Here is a 21,224-nt window from a genome sequence, read left to right as displayed (position 1 = left end):
AATATAGACTTTGATTCAACTCATGAATTATATTGAATGTATTTATGTTCCACCCATTATATCTTAATGTATTCACAATTATTATGAATGACATTGCAACAGCTACAAACAGTCCACTACAAGAAAAGATCACTAGTACCCTAGTTTATAGAAAGACCCATGTTGTGTACCCATCTGCGGGTAGGTGTGTATGAGGCAAGTGTTCAGTCATCGTAGTGTATTTTTTTGTTTTTCTCCCCTCCTTCTCACTGGTCAACTGAGGTAGAGACAGGCGTCCTGAAACATAAGCTCCATTCTGTCGTCTTTCCCCCTTTTCCAGCCCCGGAGTGGTTTAGGGTGTGCGGCCTCGGAGCTGACTTCACGGATGACTGGCTGGAATCACAGGGAGATGAAGTGACTGGTTCAGGGTCACTGGGCATGATGGCTGAGTCGGGAATTAAGGCCTGAACCAGGGGGGCCTCCCTGTGACCGGAGTCTCAGCCAGTGTTTATGGCCCACCCCACCCCATCACAACCCACCCCTCCACACCCCATCACAACCCACCCCTCCACACCCCATCACAACCCACCCCACCCCACCCCATCACAACCCACCCCTCCACACCCCATCACAACCCACCCCACCCCACCCCACCCCATCACAACCCACCCCTCCACACCCCATCACAACCCACCCCTCCACACCCCACCCAACCAGGACCCGCCCGCCATGCCGCGGGGTATAACGGTCCATCCTACCTTCCCACTATTAGCATGAAGAAGAAAGAAGCAGGCCCTAATAAACTAAATTGATGCACGAAGAGGTTCATAAAAGTAGAGGCTCATGAAATGTGTGACGATTACTCCGCAACTGTTTGTGTTCACCATCTATGTCTTGGTCATGACACTTCAACAGAGCGGGAATTGTCTTACTGAAGAGGTTTTTCAGATAGGTTCACATAAGGTGTTGACAGACAAGACATTAAGGTGGGAAACTATACTATTACACTACACTACAAGACTCTATACAGACAATCAATACAGCTAGCAGACTGTAGGTTTAATTTACATAACCAAGGTGAGGACATTTTCCACAAATAATCAAGGAATGTTTTGCCTCATCACCAGTCCTGCCCCATGGCCTACTGTTGCTGCAAAATCGTTCTGTTTCTGGGGTTCGAGCCAGCTTCCACTCCCCCTCCATCACCCATCCCCAGACACCCTCCTGCTCCTTGACAGGAGCTGTTGTGCGGACCTGCCGTGGACAGGCCCTCCTTCCTCCTCCCTCATGCTTGGTGAGGGGATGGACTGCTGGAGGGAGACAATCCCAGCTATGTGTCTCCGTCTGGGGGTAAGAGCCAGCACAGCCCCCCTCTAACCCCTGTCTAGACAACAAGGCCTTATTGAGTCCAGGTGGTAATGGACTGGGTGTGGGACTTCCTTCCTACCTCACAGTGCCAGTGACTGTACCTGTGTCTCAGCCTGCACGGGGAACCCCCCTTTCCTCACTGTAGAATTGAACACCATTCTACAACTGGAGGGGATAGAGCAGGTCACATGGTCAGCTCACAACCAAGCATTCGAGTAGTGTGTCAGGAGCGGGTTAGGGTCTTGTGTGGTCTACTGAGTCTGACAGTCAAGCCCTGGGTGGCCTAATACTGAGAAAATTGCATGTAGGCCTCCCTAAAAGATATATTCTCACAAATATCACTTGAAAGGGCAGTATATAAAAGCATTTTCACAAAATGAGAAGGAATCCACCCCATGGCTTTCACTTATCCCGTGTCAATTGTCCAGATCAGTGCAGAGGAAATGAGTGGAAGTTCTAGAGATGTTGAGATGGGTCTTAGTGGACTGTGTCCTTACCTGAGTGTCAGTGGGCCGCGTGGCAGCGTTACATTCAGTGTCGTCCATGACGGATCCGTATGACCCCACAACGCACTTCACAGCTCGCATCTGGTAGCCGGGTCCACACGAGGTAGTGCACTGAGTTCACCAAAGAGAGAGTAAGAGAACAGAGAGATATGAAGAATGAGAGCAATGGAGAGAAAGATAGAGAGGGAGAAAGAGAAAGTCAGAGAGGGACAAAAACAAGCCAACGTAGCAAATGTTCCCAAAAATGAGTAACTGAATGGAAAAGAAGTGTACTCCCTGACGAGCCTGGTCAGACTAGTGCCAGCAGATAACAGCCTTCAGGATCATAATGCATGAGTAACTCATCTACTTTCCACTTCTTTTTTCCACTGTAGCCAAGTCAGTGGGTACACACCACACTCTCTTCTACCTCACTGACTCCAATGAAATGAGGTCAAACTTGTGTGGCAGCAACTTCAGCTAAGATTCCGCGCGCTTCATTAAACAGCTTCAAATATACATTTAACACGATTGCCTATGCCATGGTATAGGAACACCTAATCTCCCATCACACGTTTAGGCTTACAGGCAGTTTGCACACACAAGCTGTGTTAAGATGAAGTGCCCAGTTTTGATTTGCAAAACGTTGCGACAACTTGCTACAGGATTGCTACAGAGAAGGTTTTTTTTTTTTGCGTCCTGAGAGATATAAACTGGCAATGCATTAGCAAGCATAAATATAGGGGAGTATGTCGACACAGATTGTGTACAGATTGTATATGCTTATTTTGGCACGGTCAGCAATGTGCCTAAACAGCAGAGTAAATGGGGGACAGACTAAATGAGTGGCTTATCTTTCTCCTGTCATTGCTCTACATCTGGAATAGTGGAGGCTGCTGAGGGGAGGACGGCTCATAATAATGGCTGGAAAGGAGCAAATGGAATGGCATCAAACACATAGAAACCATGTGTTTGATGTTTTGAATGCCATTCCACTGATTCTGCTCCAGCCCTTACCACAAGCCCATCCTCCCCAATTAAACCTACCTCCTGTGATCTGAAGAAAGTTCATAGGAGATTTTTTATTTTTTATTTTTATTTTATCACATTAGGCTCTGTATAGCCTCATGAACACATAACTAAAACTCTGAAGCAAAATGGGTTTATTATGATAGATTGTAAAAATAGCTGCTTCATTGGGTCATATTCTAATATTAGAAACAGTTGGACAGTTGGAATGACACATAATAAGTTCAGATAATCGTTAGCTTTTACAAGACACAACACTATAGTCTTTGAGGGACAGGGGGTGACTGGAAGCCACAGATGTCACCTGAAACACAGTGTGTGCCACCCGGCAAACAGATCATAATATTACCCGCCACAAAACATGTCACTCTACTGGTATGTCAACTGTACAACACGCGTGACTCACCTGTCCCCATGGTCCGACCTGCCACGAAGCACAATCCTGCTGCTGACACGTCTGGACTGACTCAGGCTTGGACATCGAGTCACAGAAGCGGTCGTCCAGTCGGTCCTCCGCAAACTGGCACCATGTCTGCCGATGCTTGTACCCTTTCCCACACGTCACCAGGCACTGCAACAGTCAACGGGCACAATGAGAAACAGGGGCACATAGATTGACATAGTAGGCTAGCTATGTGTGTACAGTGTTTGTTTGTGTAGGCGCACTCAAAGCCTTTTGAACTGCTGGACAGAACTTGTAAACTACACAATAAAGCTAGTTACTACCCCACAAACACGGGTACAGTCGTGCACCGTACATGACAAGACATTCCTTTGACCAACTTCCCTGGCGCCCAGTCATTTTGACATGTTTAATACTTCCTCTTTATATTATAGGAGTAGAATTCCTTAGTCAAACAAATTCAAGATTATTCCCATAATTCTGTCCTACAAATGATATTTTTACACTATGTCTGCTGTCAGGTGTAGAATCGGAACCCTGATTTGGCTGCGAACTGGTCGTAGTGTAAAAAGGCCATCTGGGTTCAGAATTCCTCAATTTGCTTCAAATGCTAAGCAAAAATTCTCCATAGAACTGACCTCAGACCAGTCTCCGGTCTGATTACCTTCAAATGATTAGCTTCAAATGCAAAGCAACGTTCCCAAAGCGTAGTCCAAACATTCTCCACAGAACTGACCTCAGACCAGTCTCCGGTCTTCCACGCAGGACATAGGAACTCATTGCAGTTCTGGACGGTGGTCAGCTTGTCTCTCTGGCTGCACTTGCTCTCATCACTTCCCGCCTCAGAAGACTTTCCACACACAGCCGCACGACGCCGGGACCCTCCTCCACAGCTTTTGGAGCACTGCAACACATGTACACACATATTAAACCTTCTCCTTCTCTTTTTATAAATCCCTTAAAACTATAACAGGCATTCTCACCTCTGACCAAGATGAGTACTCCCATCCTCCTGGGTTACAGTCTCCATGGCAACTCTCCTTGTCGTCAGGTTTGCGTTGACTGCTGCAGTAACGCTCGTCCACCTTCTGGGTCTTTCCATCTGCACGGCTGAGTTTGGCGCAGTAGATCTCCAGCGTACGATATCCCACCCCACATGGGACTGTGCACTCGCTCTTCCTCGCCACATGCCACCTACACAGACAGGAAAGGTCATAGGTGAAAGATGCTGACAGGATAAAACTTAACTTGTATGCTGTATCAAACAGCATACATATCACAGATATAAAGACTGAGAGTGATCAAAAAAATCTGCAATATGGACAGATAAAGAGATTGAGAGTGGTTTAGGCAGTACCTGATTTCACACTCTGCGTTGCAGGGTTCTGTGACCATGGCTGGTCTGGCGGCCCCATGGCACCTCTGGTCTGAGACCACCACACGGTCCGACTCTCTACTACACAGGATCTTCCTCTTACGCTCTCCTGATGGGGTGGGAGAGAGGGTTTAGTTCCTTGGTCATGGTTCTGCTGCTTTTAGTTTCTCCCAGTACCTGGCATTGAATCAATAAATCGATTGGCTAGAAAGTCCACGCAAGCTTGAATTCTTTGGAGTCTAAATCAGACACTTGTCAAAAGGCAAGACGGAAAACCAGCGGGAGTGTGTGCCTCCAGGAATCGTGTGGTTTAAATCATAGCAAAATCGTTTTATTTTTAAAAAATCCTTCCAAGAAACTTCACTCTTCCTCCTATACCTTCTGTTCTTAATTGTTATAACCAAGCATTATGAGCTGTAAATCAGTAAAACTGGCAGTAAATCCCCATAGATAAATAGATATGTATTAGTGAAGAAATACACTGCAGGCTCTATTGTCAGCCAGGTTCAGCAATTTACCTGTCTAACATCAGCTTACTTGCCTTGAGGTGGGATGGTGGGAATATTTGAGGCGTGTCTTTAAAACTCGCACAAGTGAAATTTTCATTCAGTGATTTAAGACTCACTAAAAGCAGGTCTTAACGGTAATGTGGATGATAATGACATTGATTTTGACAGCGGATGCGCAGCCTGTCCAGCCGTGACGGACTGTGCCCGTATGCTCATGGAACAAGAGATATGTGCTTTTCCCCGCATAGCCATTTCATTTGGAACAATAAAGATATTTTGTATAGAAACAAGTCTTCATTTTTTAACAACTGGTTCAATAATCATATGCTGCTTGTGAGTCAACTTTTTAATGCAGAAGGATTGTTACTCAATTATGAGGATTTTAAAAAATCTCGTTACAATATCCTTGTTACACCTAGAGAGTTCGCCATAGTCTTTGATGCTATTCCATCTGGAAATGTCATGTTATTTAGAGGTGTAACCAGAATCACTACCTGAAGAAGCTCAGAAAACACATTAACATTAACAGTACTTTTTGTGTTGAGCATCCAGACACAGTTTTACAATTATTTTGGAATTGTCTACAGGTAAAGAAATGATGGCAAGATATTCATAGTTTTATACTGTTAATATTCATGATGACTTTTTTTTATTTTTTATGGGAGAATGTGCTGCTCGGTTTCCTTAACTGTAATATATATAATATATAATATAATGATTTAGATGCACTATTGTAAAGTGGCTGTTCCACTGGATGTCATAAGGTGAATGCACCAATTTGTAAGTCGCTCTGGATAAGAGCGTCTGCTAAATGACTTAAATGTAAATGTAATAAGGATAAAGAAAAAATGTTTTACCTCAAAAATCTAATTGTGCTAATGGAAAAATGTAATATTCATAAATGTAAATTCACTAATAATAAAACTCTCTTCTGTGTTTTCTATAAGGAATTTTAGCAATCCATTAAGAGCACTTGTACATTCTTCTAATAAGAAAGATGTTAAAAATATATATTTGTATCATCTAGAGCTTGTTGTACACCCTAGCATATGTTATCATTGTCTGTTTGTATACTTGTATATATACTGTTTTTTTCTAATTTAAAAATAAATATATACATACATATATATATTGAAAATGATATTTTTTACAAATAAATATGTTGTAATATAATGTTTTTTTTCTCCATTTCGTTGAATTTAATTTAAAACCAAGAATAGCCACGGGGCTGTTGTTTTTTCTCCTGCCCTATCCATTCACCAAGAAGCCAAGACTATCAATTAAGGGTTTGGTTCAAGAGATAACTTTTTAATAAATCTTTATCACCAAGCTTTATTAAAAGGTACATTTGGGAGCGGCAAAACAGTAAGCGGACATCCCCTTTTAATCTATGTATTGTAGGCTACATTTTTTTAGCCAGCTCTTGGAGCGAGAGATGATGCCAGTGACCCTCGTTTTTAGAAACGTTGAAGTTATTTTCCTGTAACAATTTCTTGATTTTCATTTCATTAGATTAAAAACCAAGCCTCGACTACTATAATGAAAGCTGGTTCAACAACAATGAGTTGGGTATATCTCTTATCCTGGCCATGCATAAGCCAAGTAGCCCATCCATAAAAGGTTTCTAAATGGTCTACTGGTGAGGTTTTTGCCGTTTTGCTTTTGCATTATTCACAATGCACATAGGCCTACCTGCATACACCATTTCGCTGATATCCATCCCCATTTCCAGAGTGCCTCTTGTCCAGTTACCAACAATGCACTCCTCTTTTGTTATTCAAATGATTTAGTCCTATAATTCCACATTAATGATGGATAAAGCTATATTTTGCTTATTGCAAATGTGCCTCACACATAGTCTACAATACATTTTAAAGGGAGCCTAGTGTTGTTTATTTCAGAAGAAGTGTCATGTGTAAAGACACGCATGTATGGGTTGTTCCACGAAATGAGTGATATTTTCAGTAGTAATTGTGCACCAATATAGTATTTTAAAAGCCTGTTATATTAAATAAAGAAAATGAAATACATCTGGTTTTTAATATGAATAAAGACTTTCTAAAGTGCCACAATTCAGCATTTTGACATGTCCCTCAGTACACCCTCTGTGACTTAACCACAGCATTTTGACATGTCCCTCTGACCACCCTCTGTGACTTAACCACAGCATTTTGACATGTCCCTCTGACCACCCCCTGTGACTTAACCACAGCATTTTGACATGTCCCTCTGACCACCCCCTGTGACTTAACCACAGCATTTTGACATGTCCCTCTGACCACCCTCTGTGACTTAACCACAGCATTTTGTCATGTCCCTCTGACCACCCCCTGTGACTTAACCACAGCATTTTGACATGTCCCTCTGACCACCCCCTGTGACTTAACCACAGCATTTTGACATGTCCCTCTGACCACCCCCTGTGACTTAACCACAGCATTTTGACATGTCCCTCTGACCACCCTCTGTGACTTAACCACAGCATTTTGACATGTCCCTCTGACCACCCTCTGTGACTTAACCACAGCATTTTGACATGTCCCTCTGACCACCCCCTGTGACTTAACCACAGCATTTTGACATGTCCCTCTGACCACCCCCTGTGACTTAACCACAGCATTTTGACATGTCCCTCTGACCACCCCCTGTGACTTAACCACAGCATTTTGACATGTCCCTCTGACCACCCCCTGTGACTTAACCACAGCATTTTGACATGTCCCTCTGACCACCCCTTGTGACTTAACCACAGCATTTTGACATGTCCCTCTGACCACCCCCTGTGACTTAACCACAGCATTTTCTAGTTATTATGTTGCTTTGTGGTGATTGTTATTCATTTATTTAATGTGATTAGTGATTCATAAAAACATTTATAACATTTTTCCCCCTCATTTTAAGGTCAACCCTGTTATGCGATCTGAACTCTCATTTTAATATGGTAATACTATTCCTTTTAATAAAATGTAAAAAACTAAAATAAACATTGTAGTCAAACCCTAGTGTAAAAGCAGGTGAGCTGGTTCTAATCTTTTTTGACATTTTCGGATGTTTGTGGTGGAAAATTGAGCGGGTCAAGCATAATATGTCAACCCTGTGACCCATAGAAAGACAGACTAGAAATGTTTGAACAATTTCAATGTTTTTTGTCAAGCTTGAATTTAATTGACCTTCTCTGTTGCACACAACAAGCTTCCATTCTCCCTGTAACAGAGGTATTTATGGCTGATTTAAGATGAAATCGTCAACCCTTATGATCAACCGTGTTACTTTACTTGGCACTTACTATCATAATTTAGCTTAAAAAACAAGTTTTTTTTTATTAAGTTGAACATGTGCTCTTTATGACAGAATGTTTAAATTAGGTTAATAAATCACCAAGTTACACTACTCAAAAGGCACCCAATGGGTGGAGCGACCTGTATAGGCCTATAGGTTAAGCAAGTACAACAATGTTGACTGCCAAAGCTGTATTTTGCTGTTGCTATTATTCATTACTGTAGCCTATGCTGTTTAATAAACGGACTCGGAGGAGAATATTGCTGTGCTCCCCAGCCGAATTGAAGTTGATGGCAACACAAAGATGGTCAATAACCTACACAACTTGAGATAACGGCTTGCAGTATTAAGCCATGGAACACGTTGATTGGCCAGTGAATGATCAAGCCCTCCGCCGACCTACAATTTATTTATTCAACAAAAACCCAGCGCTTTCATGCCACCGCCAGCTATTGCGCCCATAATTCCCACTGTAAAAATAGCACAAATATTTCTGACACATGCCCAGACCTATAGCGCTACCACCAGTGCTAAGATTTACCATTGCGTTAGGTTGTTAAAATAGAGCCCTACATCTTCAAAGATTATATTCTAAAGTTATTTTGGACATTTCATTCTATTGCTAATTGTTTGCTAATGGTTGTTCATATTGCTAATGTTTTCAAGCATATTCCTAACGCGAAACATGTCCCACTGTTGTTAGAGAAAAAGTCACTTGCGAGTAGAAATGTATCATTGTTTAATTAGAAGAAAAGATACATTTGTATCGCCAATCTGTATTCTCCATGGCAGATTGTTTTGTGGACTGATTTGGAGAGCACGCCGACCGGTCACATGCGCATTGTTATCCATCATAGTTATACATCATTGTTATCCATCATAGTTATCCATCATAGCTTTCCATCATAGTCATACATCATTGTTATCCATCATAATTATCCATCATAGCTTTCCATCATAGTCATACATCATTGTTATCCATCATAATTGCCCATTACAAAGTTCTATGTTGAGGGAGGTTTTCCGAATATCTACAGTATATTCATTGAACATTAATGGGATATTTTGTCCTCATATGATGAAATGTATTATGGAATGGTCATTGATGTGATAACTATTGAGAAGTACTAATTGTGAAGGGAATTATTAGGCTAATGTTAATTGATTAAATACTTGTTTCGATGCTTTTGGGATTATCCCAGTGTTAGGGGTTGGGCTTTAAACCTGTTCAGATGGCCATTTTCAAAAGAGGGCAAGATCTCTGATTGCGAGAGCTAGAGAGAATGGCGGAAGTGGACACCGAGTTTGAATCTGGCGGCGCCAGCAAAGAAGAGATTAAGAATGAAGGTGATGACACTGGATGGACTACAGTTGATAAAGGACGGATAAAGAGCGCTATAATCACAGTTAAAACGCTGTCTAGTGAGCCTACTGCTCCTAGCACAACTACTTCACCGTAGGGCAGTTTGAGGATAAGAAGATGTACCTGGGAGATCCGTTTTATGTTGCCAAGATATTGAAGATGGTGTACTGTAGAATCCGTTCGGGTGAACAGAAGTGGAATTTCGTAGATTTTTGTATGTCGGCAGAACAAAAGGAATGAGCGTTGCGCCTTAGCAGATTCAAGGAGAAAGAGTTGACTGCCTTCGATTTTCGGAGCAGGGCACCAATCAAGGGCGTGATTTCTGAATTCTATGTAGAAGTTAGGGCTAAGAAGATCGCAATGAAAATTCCTGGAACAGTTGGTGCTTGGCGATTGACGCGTTCAATGGAAATGTCCTGTAGGGGTGAAGGAGGCAGAGATTGGTTGGTTAAAAGCTGTTCAGCGTGTCTCCTAAGCAGAGGCTGCGAGAAAAGTTCTAGTGGTTTGGTTGCCATGGAGACGCCAAAGTTCAGTGCTGTGGGTTCCATTCGCAAGGTGCAGGATCCAGATACCCTTGTCGAGCAGAAAGTCGATATTTTGTCATTTATTGCTATGGTGATAAACTGCACTGCAGGAGTGTCGAAGAACTCAAGAAAGATCAATATCAGCTTATCTGCAGCTGAACGCTTTTTGGGAATGAAGGATGAAACAGGTGAGGAGCTGCATGGCATACTGAATGGAGCAGAGGTTCCATCCTCTCAGGTCACCAGATCTGAGTAGTGCTCTGAGTGGATTTTGAAGGACTGAGTTTTTTTTGGGGGGGGGGATTTCCCGCCTTTTTTATTTCCCCCATCTAGTAGTGGCGGCAATACAACGTTGCAGGTGTAGTCTGTCCTAAAACACTACAGGAGAAGAAGAAGAATTTTCAAGAGTACATAGGCTGGACTGACATGTTGTCCCAGCTAAACTCAGCTGTGTGAGGAATTACTGACGCTTTGTCAAAGTTAAAGGTGCTCTGTCTTGTTTGAACGTGGTCCTTTGTAGCTCATTTGGTAAAGCATGGCGCTTGTAATGCCAGGGTAGTGGGTTTGATTCCTGGGACCACCCAAGTCCCTTTGGATAAAAGTGTTTGCTAAATGGCATTTATTATTATTATTATTCTGTCTTAGAAGGCAAATGTAGCTTCAGTATATTGACTCTATAAGTCTGTAAGTCAGTGTCCATCAACATCCTGTCAATATTAATACTGTATATCCAGCTCACCTTCTACATCTGTTAATTAATACCAGCATTTTGCTCCTGAATTCCATCTGACTCCTGATGCTTCCCACCGCCCTGACAACACTGTCCACTATTCTCCACTATTTCATGAGAATTTCTTAGTACATGGTTGCAAGATCCTTGGAGCCAATATGGGATTTAATAGTGGTCAGATACAACCACATAAAGCCTCACCTTCTCTCTCCCTCAACCTTTCACCTCCCTCCACACCTCCTTTCCCACACGCCCACACCTCTCCACCACCTCAACCTTTCCGACACCCCTCATCTTTAACCCCCTAACCACACCCCTTACGTTCCCTTCCCATCCCTCACCTTGGCAGGGCCTGCTGCAGTCCTGCCAGGGCCCGTAGGCATCCCAGACAAACTGCTGGGGTTTATCCTCGATGGGGATGTTATAGGAGTACCTGACGTCTGGGTTGTACAAGTTACCTACAGAAAGCACCTGAGGGATCGGAGGGCAGAGGAACAGAACAATCAGTACAGTTCCACTGTTCCATTTGCATCATAACCTTCTCAACAGTCAGGTAAGGAGTTGTTACCTGGACAATGATCTCCTCCTCGATGCGGTCAGTGCAGTTGATTCTCTCGATGACGTGGTCGGATCCGCTGTACTCGATGACGGCATTGCCCACTTTGATTTCCCTTTTAAACATGCTGACTACAAACTCGCCATTGAGCAGGAAGTCCCCACGACTGTTTGAAACAGCTGGAGAAGAAGACAGAGGAGGTGACACTGACATGAGTAAATAAGATGGCATAAGATTCTGAAAGTACAGTACGGGACAGGGTGCAAAACCACAAGTCTTTATCAAGTTCGCTAAACTCCTTTTTCCTTCTCTCGAGGAAATCAAACATAGTGTTTGCATGGGCAGACTTTAAAGTTGGCTTTGAAAAGAGAGTCAGTCAACTGTGAACAAATGTTCACTTAACACAGTGATAAAAACAGAGCAGCATGACAGTTGATGTTTTCATTTGCAGCAAGGCCTGCAACAGAGAGCAGATAAACCTAACTGGGGTAAAATAATCCTGCATTTCTACTGGAGGAATCTCAGTCCTCCTGTTCTGTTCATCAGACAGTCTGCTGCACACATTCACACTAATGCGATTATGGAGCTAATTTCCTGAGTTACTTTCCTCACCATTTCACACATCACAGTAATGTGGCCACAGAGACCAGCCCACTTCCCACAAGCCCCCCTACCCAATGTTCCCTCCCTGTTCCCCCTTTAGGCCCCAGCGCACCCGCAGAGAGTCACACGCGCACGCACATGCACACGCGAACAAAGAAACACCAAGAAACACAAGCATAGTAGCTTTTACACTTTTACGAGCAGCACAGAGAGAATGAAATTACACCCAGAGGGCTATGTGAGTTCTGGGTAATTAATGTTTTAGCATGTGTGCCACAAACTCTCCAACATGCCAAGTTCAACAGGCCCTCCAAATCTCTCCACTGAGGACAGGCAGGACACTACAGTAGCACCAACAACCAGACAAAACATATCTGCTCAAGAAGAGAATACTAAAGCTGTTGACACCTCTGAATGTTAGACATACTGAACTGTGACATGACAGACAGTGACAAATCAAATCCTCCAGCTAACGTTTCAAATTCAACATCCAACAAGACCCCTAAAAGTGTTTTGATCGTGAGTTTGAGTCTTACCGAGGTAGTTATCGTCCTCTGGTTTCCCTGAGTAGCTGTGTTGACGAACATCAATATTTGTAGCACCACTGGGTATTCTCACCACTTCGTTGTATCCTGCAGCACAACCAGCAGAGGAGAACTCAACGTCTCTGAGTGACCATGACAAGGTCAGCGGTCAGTATATAATAGTAAAAAGGTTTCAATGACACGTTTCAGTCATTGGGATAACACACAGTTTGGCTCACCGTAGCGCACCATGTTGAAGGTGCCTGCCACGGTCTTGCACGAGGAGTTGTCACCGCCACACACACCACACTTATCTCTCCTCGCCTTGGAATTCAACACATGGTCACATCCCGCTTGCTGCACAGGGACGAGGAGGAGAAAGGAGGGAAGGAAAATGAGGAGAAGGAAGTGGAGGAGAAAAAAGGGGGGCAGAATGAAATGTCATCAAAGTAGTGGAATTTCTTATGAAATCCTATACTGTGACCTGCAACCTTCTACCAGGCTGCAGGGATAAAACCTAATAAATTGTTTCCTAATACACAGAATCGAACCCGGTTAAGTGTGTTAAATTCATATAACTGTAACACAGCTGACAGAAATTTTCTATTGTAAATAGCACCACGGTGAAACTCTATTCTGGTATAATTGGTTTTAGTCTGTTGCCTGTAATAGGGACGATAGCTCAAGAGTACAGTAAAATGAAGAACCACACCTCCTCCGTGAATAATATTCTCCTCATTTTAAAATAATGCCATCATGACAGCTGTTATAACAGCTCTTATGACTGTTACGAATGGCATATTAGGTTAACTGTCAGGCTGAGGTGGTTAAAGGCTGTGTGTCAGTCTCACCCTGCACAGGCCCTGCACACAGACGTCGTTGGTGTCGGGGCCACATGGCGTGCCGTCGATGACCCGGTCCCTGAGCTGGTAGTAGGCCGTGCTGCCAGCCACCCTGCAGAACAGCTTACAGCGATCCTTCATCTGAACTACACGACAGAAGAGGAAGGGGGAATGGTGAAAACAGTCCACTGACCTCATTAAAGATGACAATAAATGGTTCCCTAACGAAAATCAAATCCAAACCTGGCCAAAAGAGCACTCTTCCATGGCTAAATGGAGAAATCTGGAAATTGATGCAACAACGAGATTATGCTCTAAAAACAGGCCTAAGATCCAAATTGGAGCATGACAGACGTAGGTTTACCATGTTGAGAAATAAGGTGATGAAAGAAATCAGACAGGCCAAGGCAAACTTTTTTATTAACATAATTGGTGAAGCAAAGGGAAATTCTAAACTGATCTGGGAGAATCTAAAAAAGTTACCATAGTAACACTGCAAAAAGACTAGAAATCATGGTGAATAACAATCTAACACAGGATGCAGTCGAAATAGCAATAGCCTTCAATTCCTACTTTATTGACTGTCAGGGTACTGACACAGAACCCCTCCACTGGTATCTTGTGATCAGTGCGAGTGAATGATGCTCAACCTGTCTTCATCATAAGGGAGGTTTCTGAGTCAAAGGTGAACAAGGTGATTAGCTCACTAAAGAACTCTAAAGCCAAAAATCTGTTTGGGCCGGACTATACCTTTCTTAAAAACTACAAAAAGTCACTCATTGGCCCCATTACTAAGGTCACCAACACATCTATTAGTCTCAAATCAAATCAAATTGTATTTGTCACATACACATGGTTAGCAGATGTTAGTGCGAGTGTAGCGAAAAGCTTGTGCTTCTAGTTCTGACAATGCAGTAATAACCAACAAGTAATCTAGCTAACAATTCCAAAACTACTGTCTTATAGTTTTGGAATTGTTTCCAAGGGTATGGAAGTCGGGTATCATAACGGCCATCTTTAAATCGGGCGACCCTGCTGACGTGAGTAACTACAGGCCCATTAGTATACTACCTGTGATGTCAAAGGTTGTTGAAAAGTGTGTAGCAGAACAACTGATTAACCACCTCAACAACAGCCTCTTCACATTACACTCCATGCAGTTTGGCTTCAGAGCGAAACACTCCACAGAAACGGCCAACTGCTTTCTTCTGGAAAATGTGAAGTCCAAGATGGACAAAGGGGGCATTGTTGGGGCTGTGTTTCTGGACCTAAGGAAGGCTTTTGATACTGTTAACCATGAGATTCTCATCACAAAATTGTCCAAGTTAAACTTTTCCCTGGGTGCCTTGAGATGGATGAAATCATACCTTGAAGGCAGAACTCAGTGAGTCAGAGTGAGCAATGAGCTGTCGCCCACTCTTAGCTATGATGTGGGCGTGCCCCAGGGGTCAATACGGGGGCCCCTCCTGTTCAGCCTGTACATTAATGATCTGCCTTCTGTCTGTACTGGGTCTGAAGTTCAAATGTTTGCAGATGATACAGTGATATATGTGCATGCAAAGAGCAAACAACAAGCTGCACAAGAACTCACTACTGTAATGGTCCAGGTTACAAAGTGGCTCAGTGACTCGTGTTTGCATCTCAATGTGAAAAAAACTGTCTGCATGTTCTTCACAAAGAGGGCAACAGATGCTACTGAACCAGATGTCTATGTGTCAGGGGAGAAGCTCCAGGTGGTATCTGATTTTAAGTACCCTGGCATCATTCCAACCTCTCTTTTAAAAAGCATGTGGAAAAGGTCATTCAGATAACCAAATTCAACCTAGCTAATTTCCGATTTATACAAAATTGTTTGACTACAGAGGTAGCAAAACTGTACTTCAAATCTATGATACTCCCCCACTTAACATACTGCTTGACTAGTTGGGCCCAAGCTTGCTGTACAACATTAAAACCTATTCAGTCTGTCTACAAACAGGCTCTCAAAGTGCTTGATAGGAAGCCCAGAAGCCATCATCACTGTTACATCCTCAGAAAGCATGAGCTTCTTAGTTGGGAAAATCTTGTGCAATACACCGACGCATGTCTTGTATTCAAGATCCTAAATGGCCTGGCTCCCCCTCCACTCAGTATTTTTTTTAAAACAGAAAACCCAAACATATTGCAGCAAATCCACAAGGTCCTCCATGAGAGGTGACTGTATAGTTCCCTTAAGGAAAAACACCTTTAGTAAATCCGCTTTCTCTGTGAGAGCTTCCCATGTATCTGGAATACACTGCCATCAGACACACATAACTGCACCACCTATCACACTTTCACAAAATGTATGAATACATGGCTAACGGTCAATCAGATTTGTGATCATAATCCCTAGCTGTGTGTTGCCGCTTTCCATGTTGTCTGTTGTCTGTAGCTTGTGAGGTGTGGAAACACTTTGTTGCTTTTATGAATTTTGTCTTGCTGCTTTTTGTTCTATGTTGCTCTGTCTGTATGCTACTTCTTGCTTGTCCTATGTTGCTCTGTCTGTATGCTACGTCTTGCTTGTCCTATGTTGCTCTGTCTGTATGCTACGTCTTGCTTATCCTATGTTGCTCTGCGTGTGCTCACTGCTCAATGATTGTATATATATTGTAATTGTTTTTAATAACCTGCCCAGGGACTGCGGTTGAAAATTCAAGTTCACATAACTCCTCATGCTATATCGCATCGATTCACCGAGCACTCCGAATGCTTTGTGCACATCTACAGGAAATTTTAGTTAGCTTACAACGGCACCCATTCTAAAGGCCTAAGAGTCCAGTTAATTTTTCTCTGTGTTAGTAAGATGCAAAACCAAGAAGGCGTAAAGAAAGAGATGTTCTTACTTCCGCTGTACTTGGGTACCCAGCGCACGTTAGGAGGTAGACCATTGATGTTGAAGTGCCGGCCATCAAAGGCAGCACACTGCTCCTCTCTGAAGTCTTTCTTCTGCTTGGAGCAGGGCTCTGAGTTACACGAGCGGAACTTCATCCTGCGCCCCACACAGTACTTCCCCCCGTTCTTGGGCCTGGAGGAAGGTGGTAGATAGATACAGCGTCAAATCTGCTGTGACTGTACTTTAGAATTGCTCTGGAAAGAATTCATTTAAGGAGGCTTGATGTTATGGTACATTGACCACTGCAGCTCATAGGGAGATACAGTCCAGTAGATGTGCATGACTACAAAGACTGTGCTTACACAGGTTGGTTGCACTCGCGCACGGCAATCTTGATGCCCCCGCCACACGTCCGCGAGCAAGAGCCAAACGGAGACCAGCCTCCCCACGCCCCGTCCACGGGGGTGGCGTCGTGCTCCTTGGGAATGCACTGGCCATGTTTACAGTGCTGTGGAGAGAAAGAAAGAGACAGTGAGGGAGAGAGAGAGAGGGAGAGAGGAAGAGGAAGAGAGAGAGAGAGAGAGAGAGAGAGAGAGAGAAGAAGAGCATGATAGTAGGAAACCATAGTCTGCACACTGGCAACACATTATCCTGAAAGCACTTCACAACCTCCTTTGACGTTAATCTGGGAAAAATGACAAGACGGCTGGAAAAAGACGGAACCCAAAAAGACACCCATTACAAATGTGCCTGTCTGAGAGGAAGTGAACACAAAGGGGAAGATATGTTTCAGTTTATAGCGGACAATCTATTTCCCTTGGTGACAACGACTGCATTCTAAACAGCGGCAACCTCGGTGCTGAGCATGGCATAGCCATAGGCTTGGCATGAGGTTGGTTTGTGTGCAGGAATACAATGTGTAACCAGAGCAGGCTCTGAACATGTGTGCTATGGGACCTCAGCAACCCGGCCCGGCCGCCCCGCAGCCCTTTTATGTCAGACAGACAGGCAGGAAGTGAAGGGTTTGGTACAGGGCCTAATTAGAAGCTACACTAAAGCAGTAATGGAGAGGGAAATCTCCACAAGCCTCCATTCACAGCTCCACCAAAAGCCTATTATTGCCTAATAATAATACAGTCTCTGAAGCAAACAAATCCATGTTTAAACAAATGGAGGAATTTGGAGCAACTGCCACGTACGTCCCACTCATGTTCAACTACGAGTCTATATGGAGTCTTCATTGGTCAATTGATTTCTTGGCAGATTTCTGTGATCTTGTTGTTTTTTGTTTTGTCATTTGGGTTTTTGAAAAAATACATTTTATAGTTGTGAGTCATTTAAATAGCAGCAGGAACAAAGAAATTCATATCTAAGTTTCCTTTGTGGTTATTTATGGGGCGTATTTTGACAGTTCATAACATTAAATGTTCCAGTATGCTCCAGCATAGTGATAAAGCTGGCTTGGTTGTATATGAATGTGTGTGTGTGTTCATGCACAGATGTGTATGAAACTATTTTAGCCTCTCTCTCTCTCTCTCTCTCTCTCTCTCTCTCTCTCTCTCTCTCTCTCTGTGTACACACTACATAAGTATCTGGTGCTCGTCTCACTCTATCTTTCTCTTCATCTCACCCTTTCTATTTATCCCCATCTGTCCATTTCCTTCCCTCTCCCTATCAGATCCTTTCATCTTGCGGTACGACTCTCTGATACTTGCCTTTCCTGGAGAGCACTCGGTCCCGTCAGCCCAAGGCATGTGTTGGGTCCTGCAGCCTCTCTGGGCCCCCTCTGGGCTGGTGCACCACAGTCTGCGGCACTGGACCTATAAAACACACACACACACACACACACACACACACACACACACACACACACACACACACACACACACACACACACACACACACACACACACACACACACACACACACACACACACACACACACACACACACACACACACACACACACACACACACAGTTAACATTCCCTTGCCTGAGCCCCATCCACAAACACACACAGTTAGCATTCCCTTGCCTGAGCCTCATCCACAAACACACACAGTTACCATTCCCTTGCCTGAGCCTCATCCACAAACACACACAGTTACCATTCCCTTGCCTGAGCCTCATCCACAAACACACACAGTTACCATTCCCTTGCCTGAGCCCCATCCACAAACACACACAGTTACCATTCCCTTGCCTGAGCCTCATCCACAAACACACACAGTTACCATTCCCTTGCCTGAGCCCCATCCACAAACACACACACAGTGCTATATACTCTTCCATGTCTTACAAGGCATGTGCCCTTTATACAAAGCCTGGAGCTAAGCCCTGACAAACATCAAGCCCAGCGGTTTGCAGGGCACATTCAATCACAGGAGGAGTAGCGTGTAAACAACTGCTTTAACACATACTGTACAGAAGGCCTAGCTGAGAGATAGCCAACTGACAGAATAAGTTGACTCTGGTATAGAATGTCTAGAACCATAGACTATAATAATGTAGGACGAGCCAGTGAACTGTCATTTGAAATCTGTGTGGTCCATTCTCTTACCATATATGGGCACACCTGTGTCCCCGGCCCAAATATCAATTCACATTGTTTATTGACATTGTATATCCGTCCAGGCAGCTGCTGCGACAGACTGTATGGCCTAGAAATGGGCTCATCAAGTAAGCACTCTCCATACCCTGTGCTATTAAGAAATAAAAATAAAATGACTTCAAGAAAAAAGGGGGAAAAAAACAAAGACACAAACAGACAGAAAACACACTCAGTACAGATGGCGAGGTAGTATCCTGTAAATAACAGAACCCCTGCTGCACCTACTACAAGGCGATTGACATGAAAACAAGAGCTGGAACTCTATTCAATCAAAAACTATATACAGAAGTAATAAACATTCCAAATATACACTAACAACACAGAAGTCATGTTGTTTCCCGTTAACCCAGAAATATCCAGATACCAGTTTTGATTGAATAGTTGACTGGTCATTTAAGCCATACTGCAGTGTGGTGCTACGTTAACGACAATAACACTTCTCCATAGTGACATGCACGTCTAAAATAGAAAACAATGGCCGTTACATACTCAAGGAACTCTGTGATGTATTTCCTGCTACACTTGGACCACATCCAGGGGTTAGTGTAGTAGTTGAGTGTGGGCGCCATCACATGCTGCTGTATTTTAACCCCCTCCTCTTTGCACTTGTTGCTGTCATCATGGGGCATGTTGAATCTGTCAGGAGGCCAAACCACAAGTGAGAACATATATTCACCACAACACACAGGTCTAACCCATCATCAATAAACCTACATGTTAGACTGATTGCTCAACTAAGCACGAAAGGACCGGTTTTGGGAGATTTGTTTGACTGTGGTAAATAAAGCATCATCCTTTAAGCAGCAGACTGGTAACACACAGCGTTAAATGACTGGGCTGGTTGGGGTTGGCATTAGTAGCAGGTCTGTGCAGGGGCCAGTGTCTGGTAGAGTAGGGTCACAGGGGATAGGTATTATATAGTATGGTACCTCTCTCCTATGGTACTGTATGGTAGCTCTCTACGGTACAGTATGACAGGTAGGTACTGTATTCCACCAAGCTTTGTCGCTGAGCAGACCTGAAGCCGCTTGGTGCTAATAGGAATGGAATTCAACAATCCCACCTTTTGTGTGTGTGGCAAATAAATATTATTTGACTAAGACACAAGGGTTGTTCAAGTCTGTAACAGTCTCCAATGTAGTGGCCTGGGGTTGTATTGCCAAGCTGGATGAAGGCTGGCAGGTGCATGCTGACTTGGGACGTTGCACATGCAGACTTAGATCTTGAAGCTTGGAGACATTTTAAGCGGAAAACCAGGGCCTCATAAGCATGACACACTAATACAGCTTTAACATTGTAATGACATGAAATCAATCAAAGAATAAACAGCATGCCGTACTCACACATGGCCCAGTTCATGGGCGATAGTGAATGCAGTGCTGAGCCCATTGTCCTCACTAATACTGCAGCTTCTGTATGGATCACACACGGTGCCAAGCTCTGCAAGCCCTGCAAACCAAGAGTATCACCATTATCATCATCATCATTATATTGTCATCAGCACTATCAAAAGCAGAATCATTATCTGGCATCAAGTACATCAATATGGTTATGAAACTGACCTCAAACAAACGTTATGTTGCACAGTCTATTGCATGTGTCCTTAGAGCTCCTCTTACCTAATGTGTCACACTTGTCCCGCGCTCGGCAGATGTCTTGCCTGTGAAGAACACACAGACGGAAGTCATGTCACTGGTTTCATGCCCCAGAACTGTGACACCAGAGATGCCCTATGTCAACTAGTGTACTCGTTTGTATAAACAAAAGCCAACACATTGCAGAGAATTCAGGGGGTTGCCCCCAACCAGGGCTCGAAATGAGTCCCAGCGACTGTCAACACAACACTTTAGCCATTACACCAAGAGATGGTGCTGAGAATGGTTGTGTCGTGGTGGGAGTGACAGTGTACCTGGTGCTGAGAATGGCTGTGTCGTGGTGGGAGTGACAGTGTACCTGGTGATGAGAATGGTTGTGTCGTGGTGGGAGTGACAGTGTACCTGGTGATGAGAATGGCTGTGTCGTGGTAGCAGTGACAGTGTACCTGGTGATGAGAATGGCTGTGTCGTGGTGGGAGTGATGATTCTCATCTTGGTGATTTTGCCTCTGTTGCCAGATACAGAAGTTCTTTAAAGTGGTCTGTGCATTGAAGGAAATGGTTGGGCCATCCTACAGCAGAGAGTAAAAGGGAG

General features: G+C 43.7%; 1 protein-coding gene across 1 annotated transcript in view; it reads right to left on the bottom strand.

Moving 5' to 3' along the window:
- LOC118399853 (A disintegrin and metalloproteinase with thrombospondin motifs 9-like) overlaps positions 1–21,224 on the bottom strand; it is a 73,661-nt gene that overhangs the window by 42,818 nt on the left and 9,619 nt on the right. The window contains exons 6-23 of the mRNA XM_052473365.1: positions 21,077–21,201; positions 20,655–20,695; positions 20,379–20,484; positions 19,525–19,671; positions 18,985–19,126; positions 18,139–18,243; positions 16,786–16,931; positions 16,434–16,615; positions 13,579–13,715; positions 12,967–13,084; positions 12,740–12,835; positions 11,613–11,779; positions 11,386–11,515; positions 4,622–4,748; positions 4,248–4,458; positions 4,001–4,168; positions 3,268–3,432; positions 1,845–1,964 (exon numbers count right to left, since the gene is read on the bottom strand). Coding sequence (XP_052329325.1) covers positions 1,845–1,964; positions 3,268–3,432; positions 4,001–4,168; positions 4,248–4,458; positions 4,622–4,748; positions 11,386–11,515; positions 11,613–11,779; positions 12,740–12,835; positions 12,967–13,084; positions 13,579–13,715; positions 16,434–16,615; positions 16,786–16,931; positions 18,139–18,243; positions 18,985–19,126; positions 19,525–19,671; positions 20,379–20,484; positions 20,655–20,695; positions 21,077–21,201 — 2,433 coding nt within the window. The remainder of the gene's footprint in view (positions 1–1,844; positions 1,965–3,267; positions 3,433–4,000; positions 4,169–4,247; positions 4,459–4,621; positions 4,749–11,385; positions 11,516–11,612; positions 11,780–12,739; positions 12,836–12,966; positions 13,085–13,578; positions 13,716–16,433; positions 16,616–16,785; positions 16,932–18,138; positions 18,244–18,984; positions 19,127–19,524; positions 19,672–20,378; positions 20,485–20,654; positions 20,696–21,076; positions 21,202–21,224) is intronic.

This window comes from Oncorhynchus keta, chromosome 21 (assembly GCF_023373465.1).
Source record: "Oncorhynchus keta strain PuntledgeMale-10-30-2019 chromosome 21, Oket_V2, whole genome shotgun sequence".
Taxonomy (NCBI): Eukaryota; Metazoa; Chordata; class Actinopteri; order Salmoniformes; family Salmonidae; genus Oncorhynchus; species Oncorhynchus keta.
This window is presented reverse-complemented; position numbering and strand designations above follow the sequence as displayed.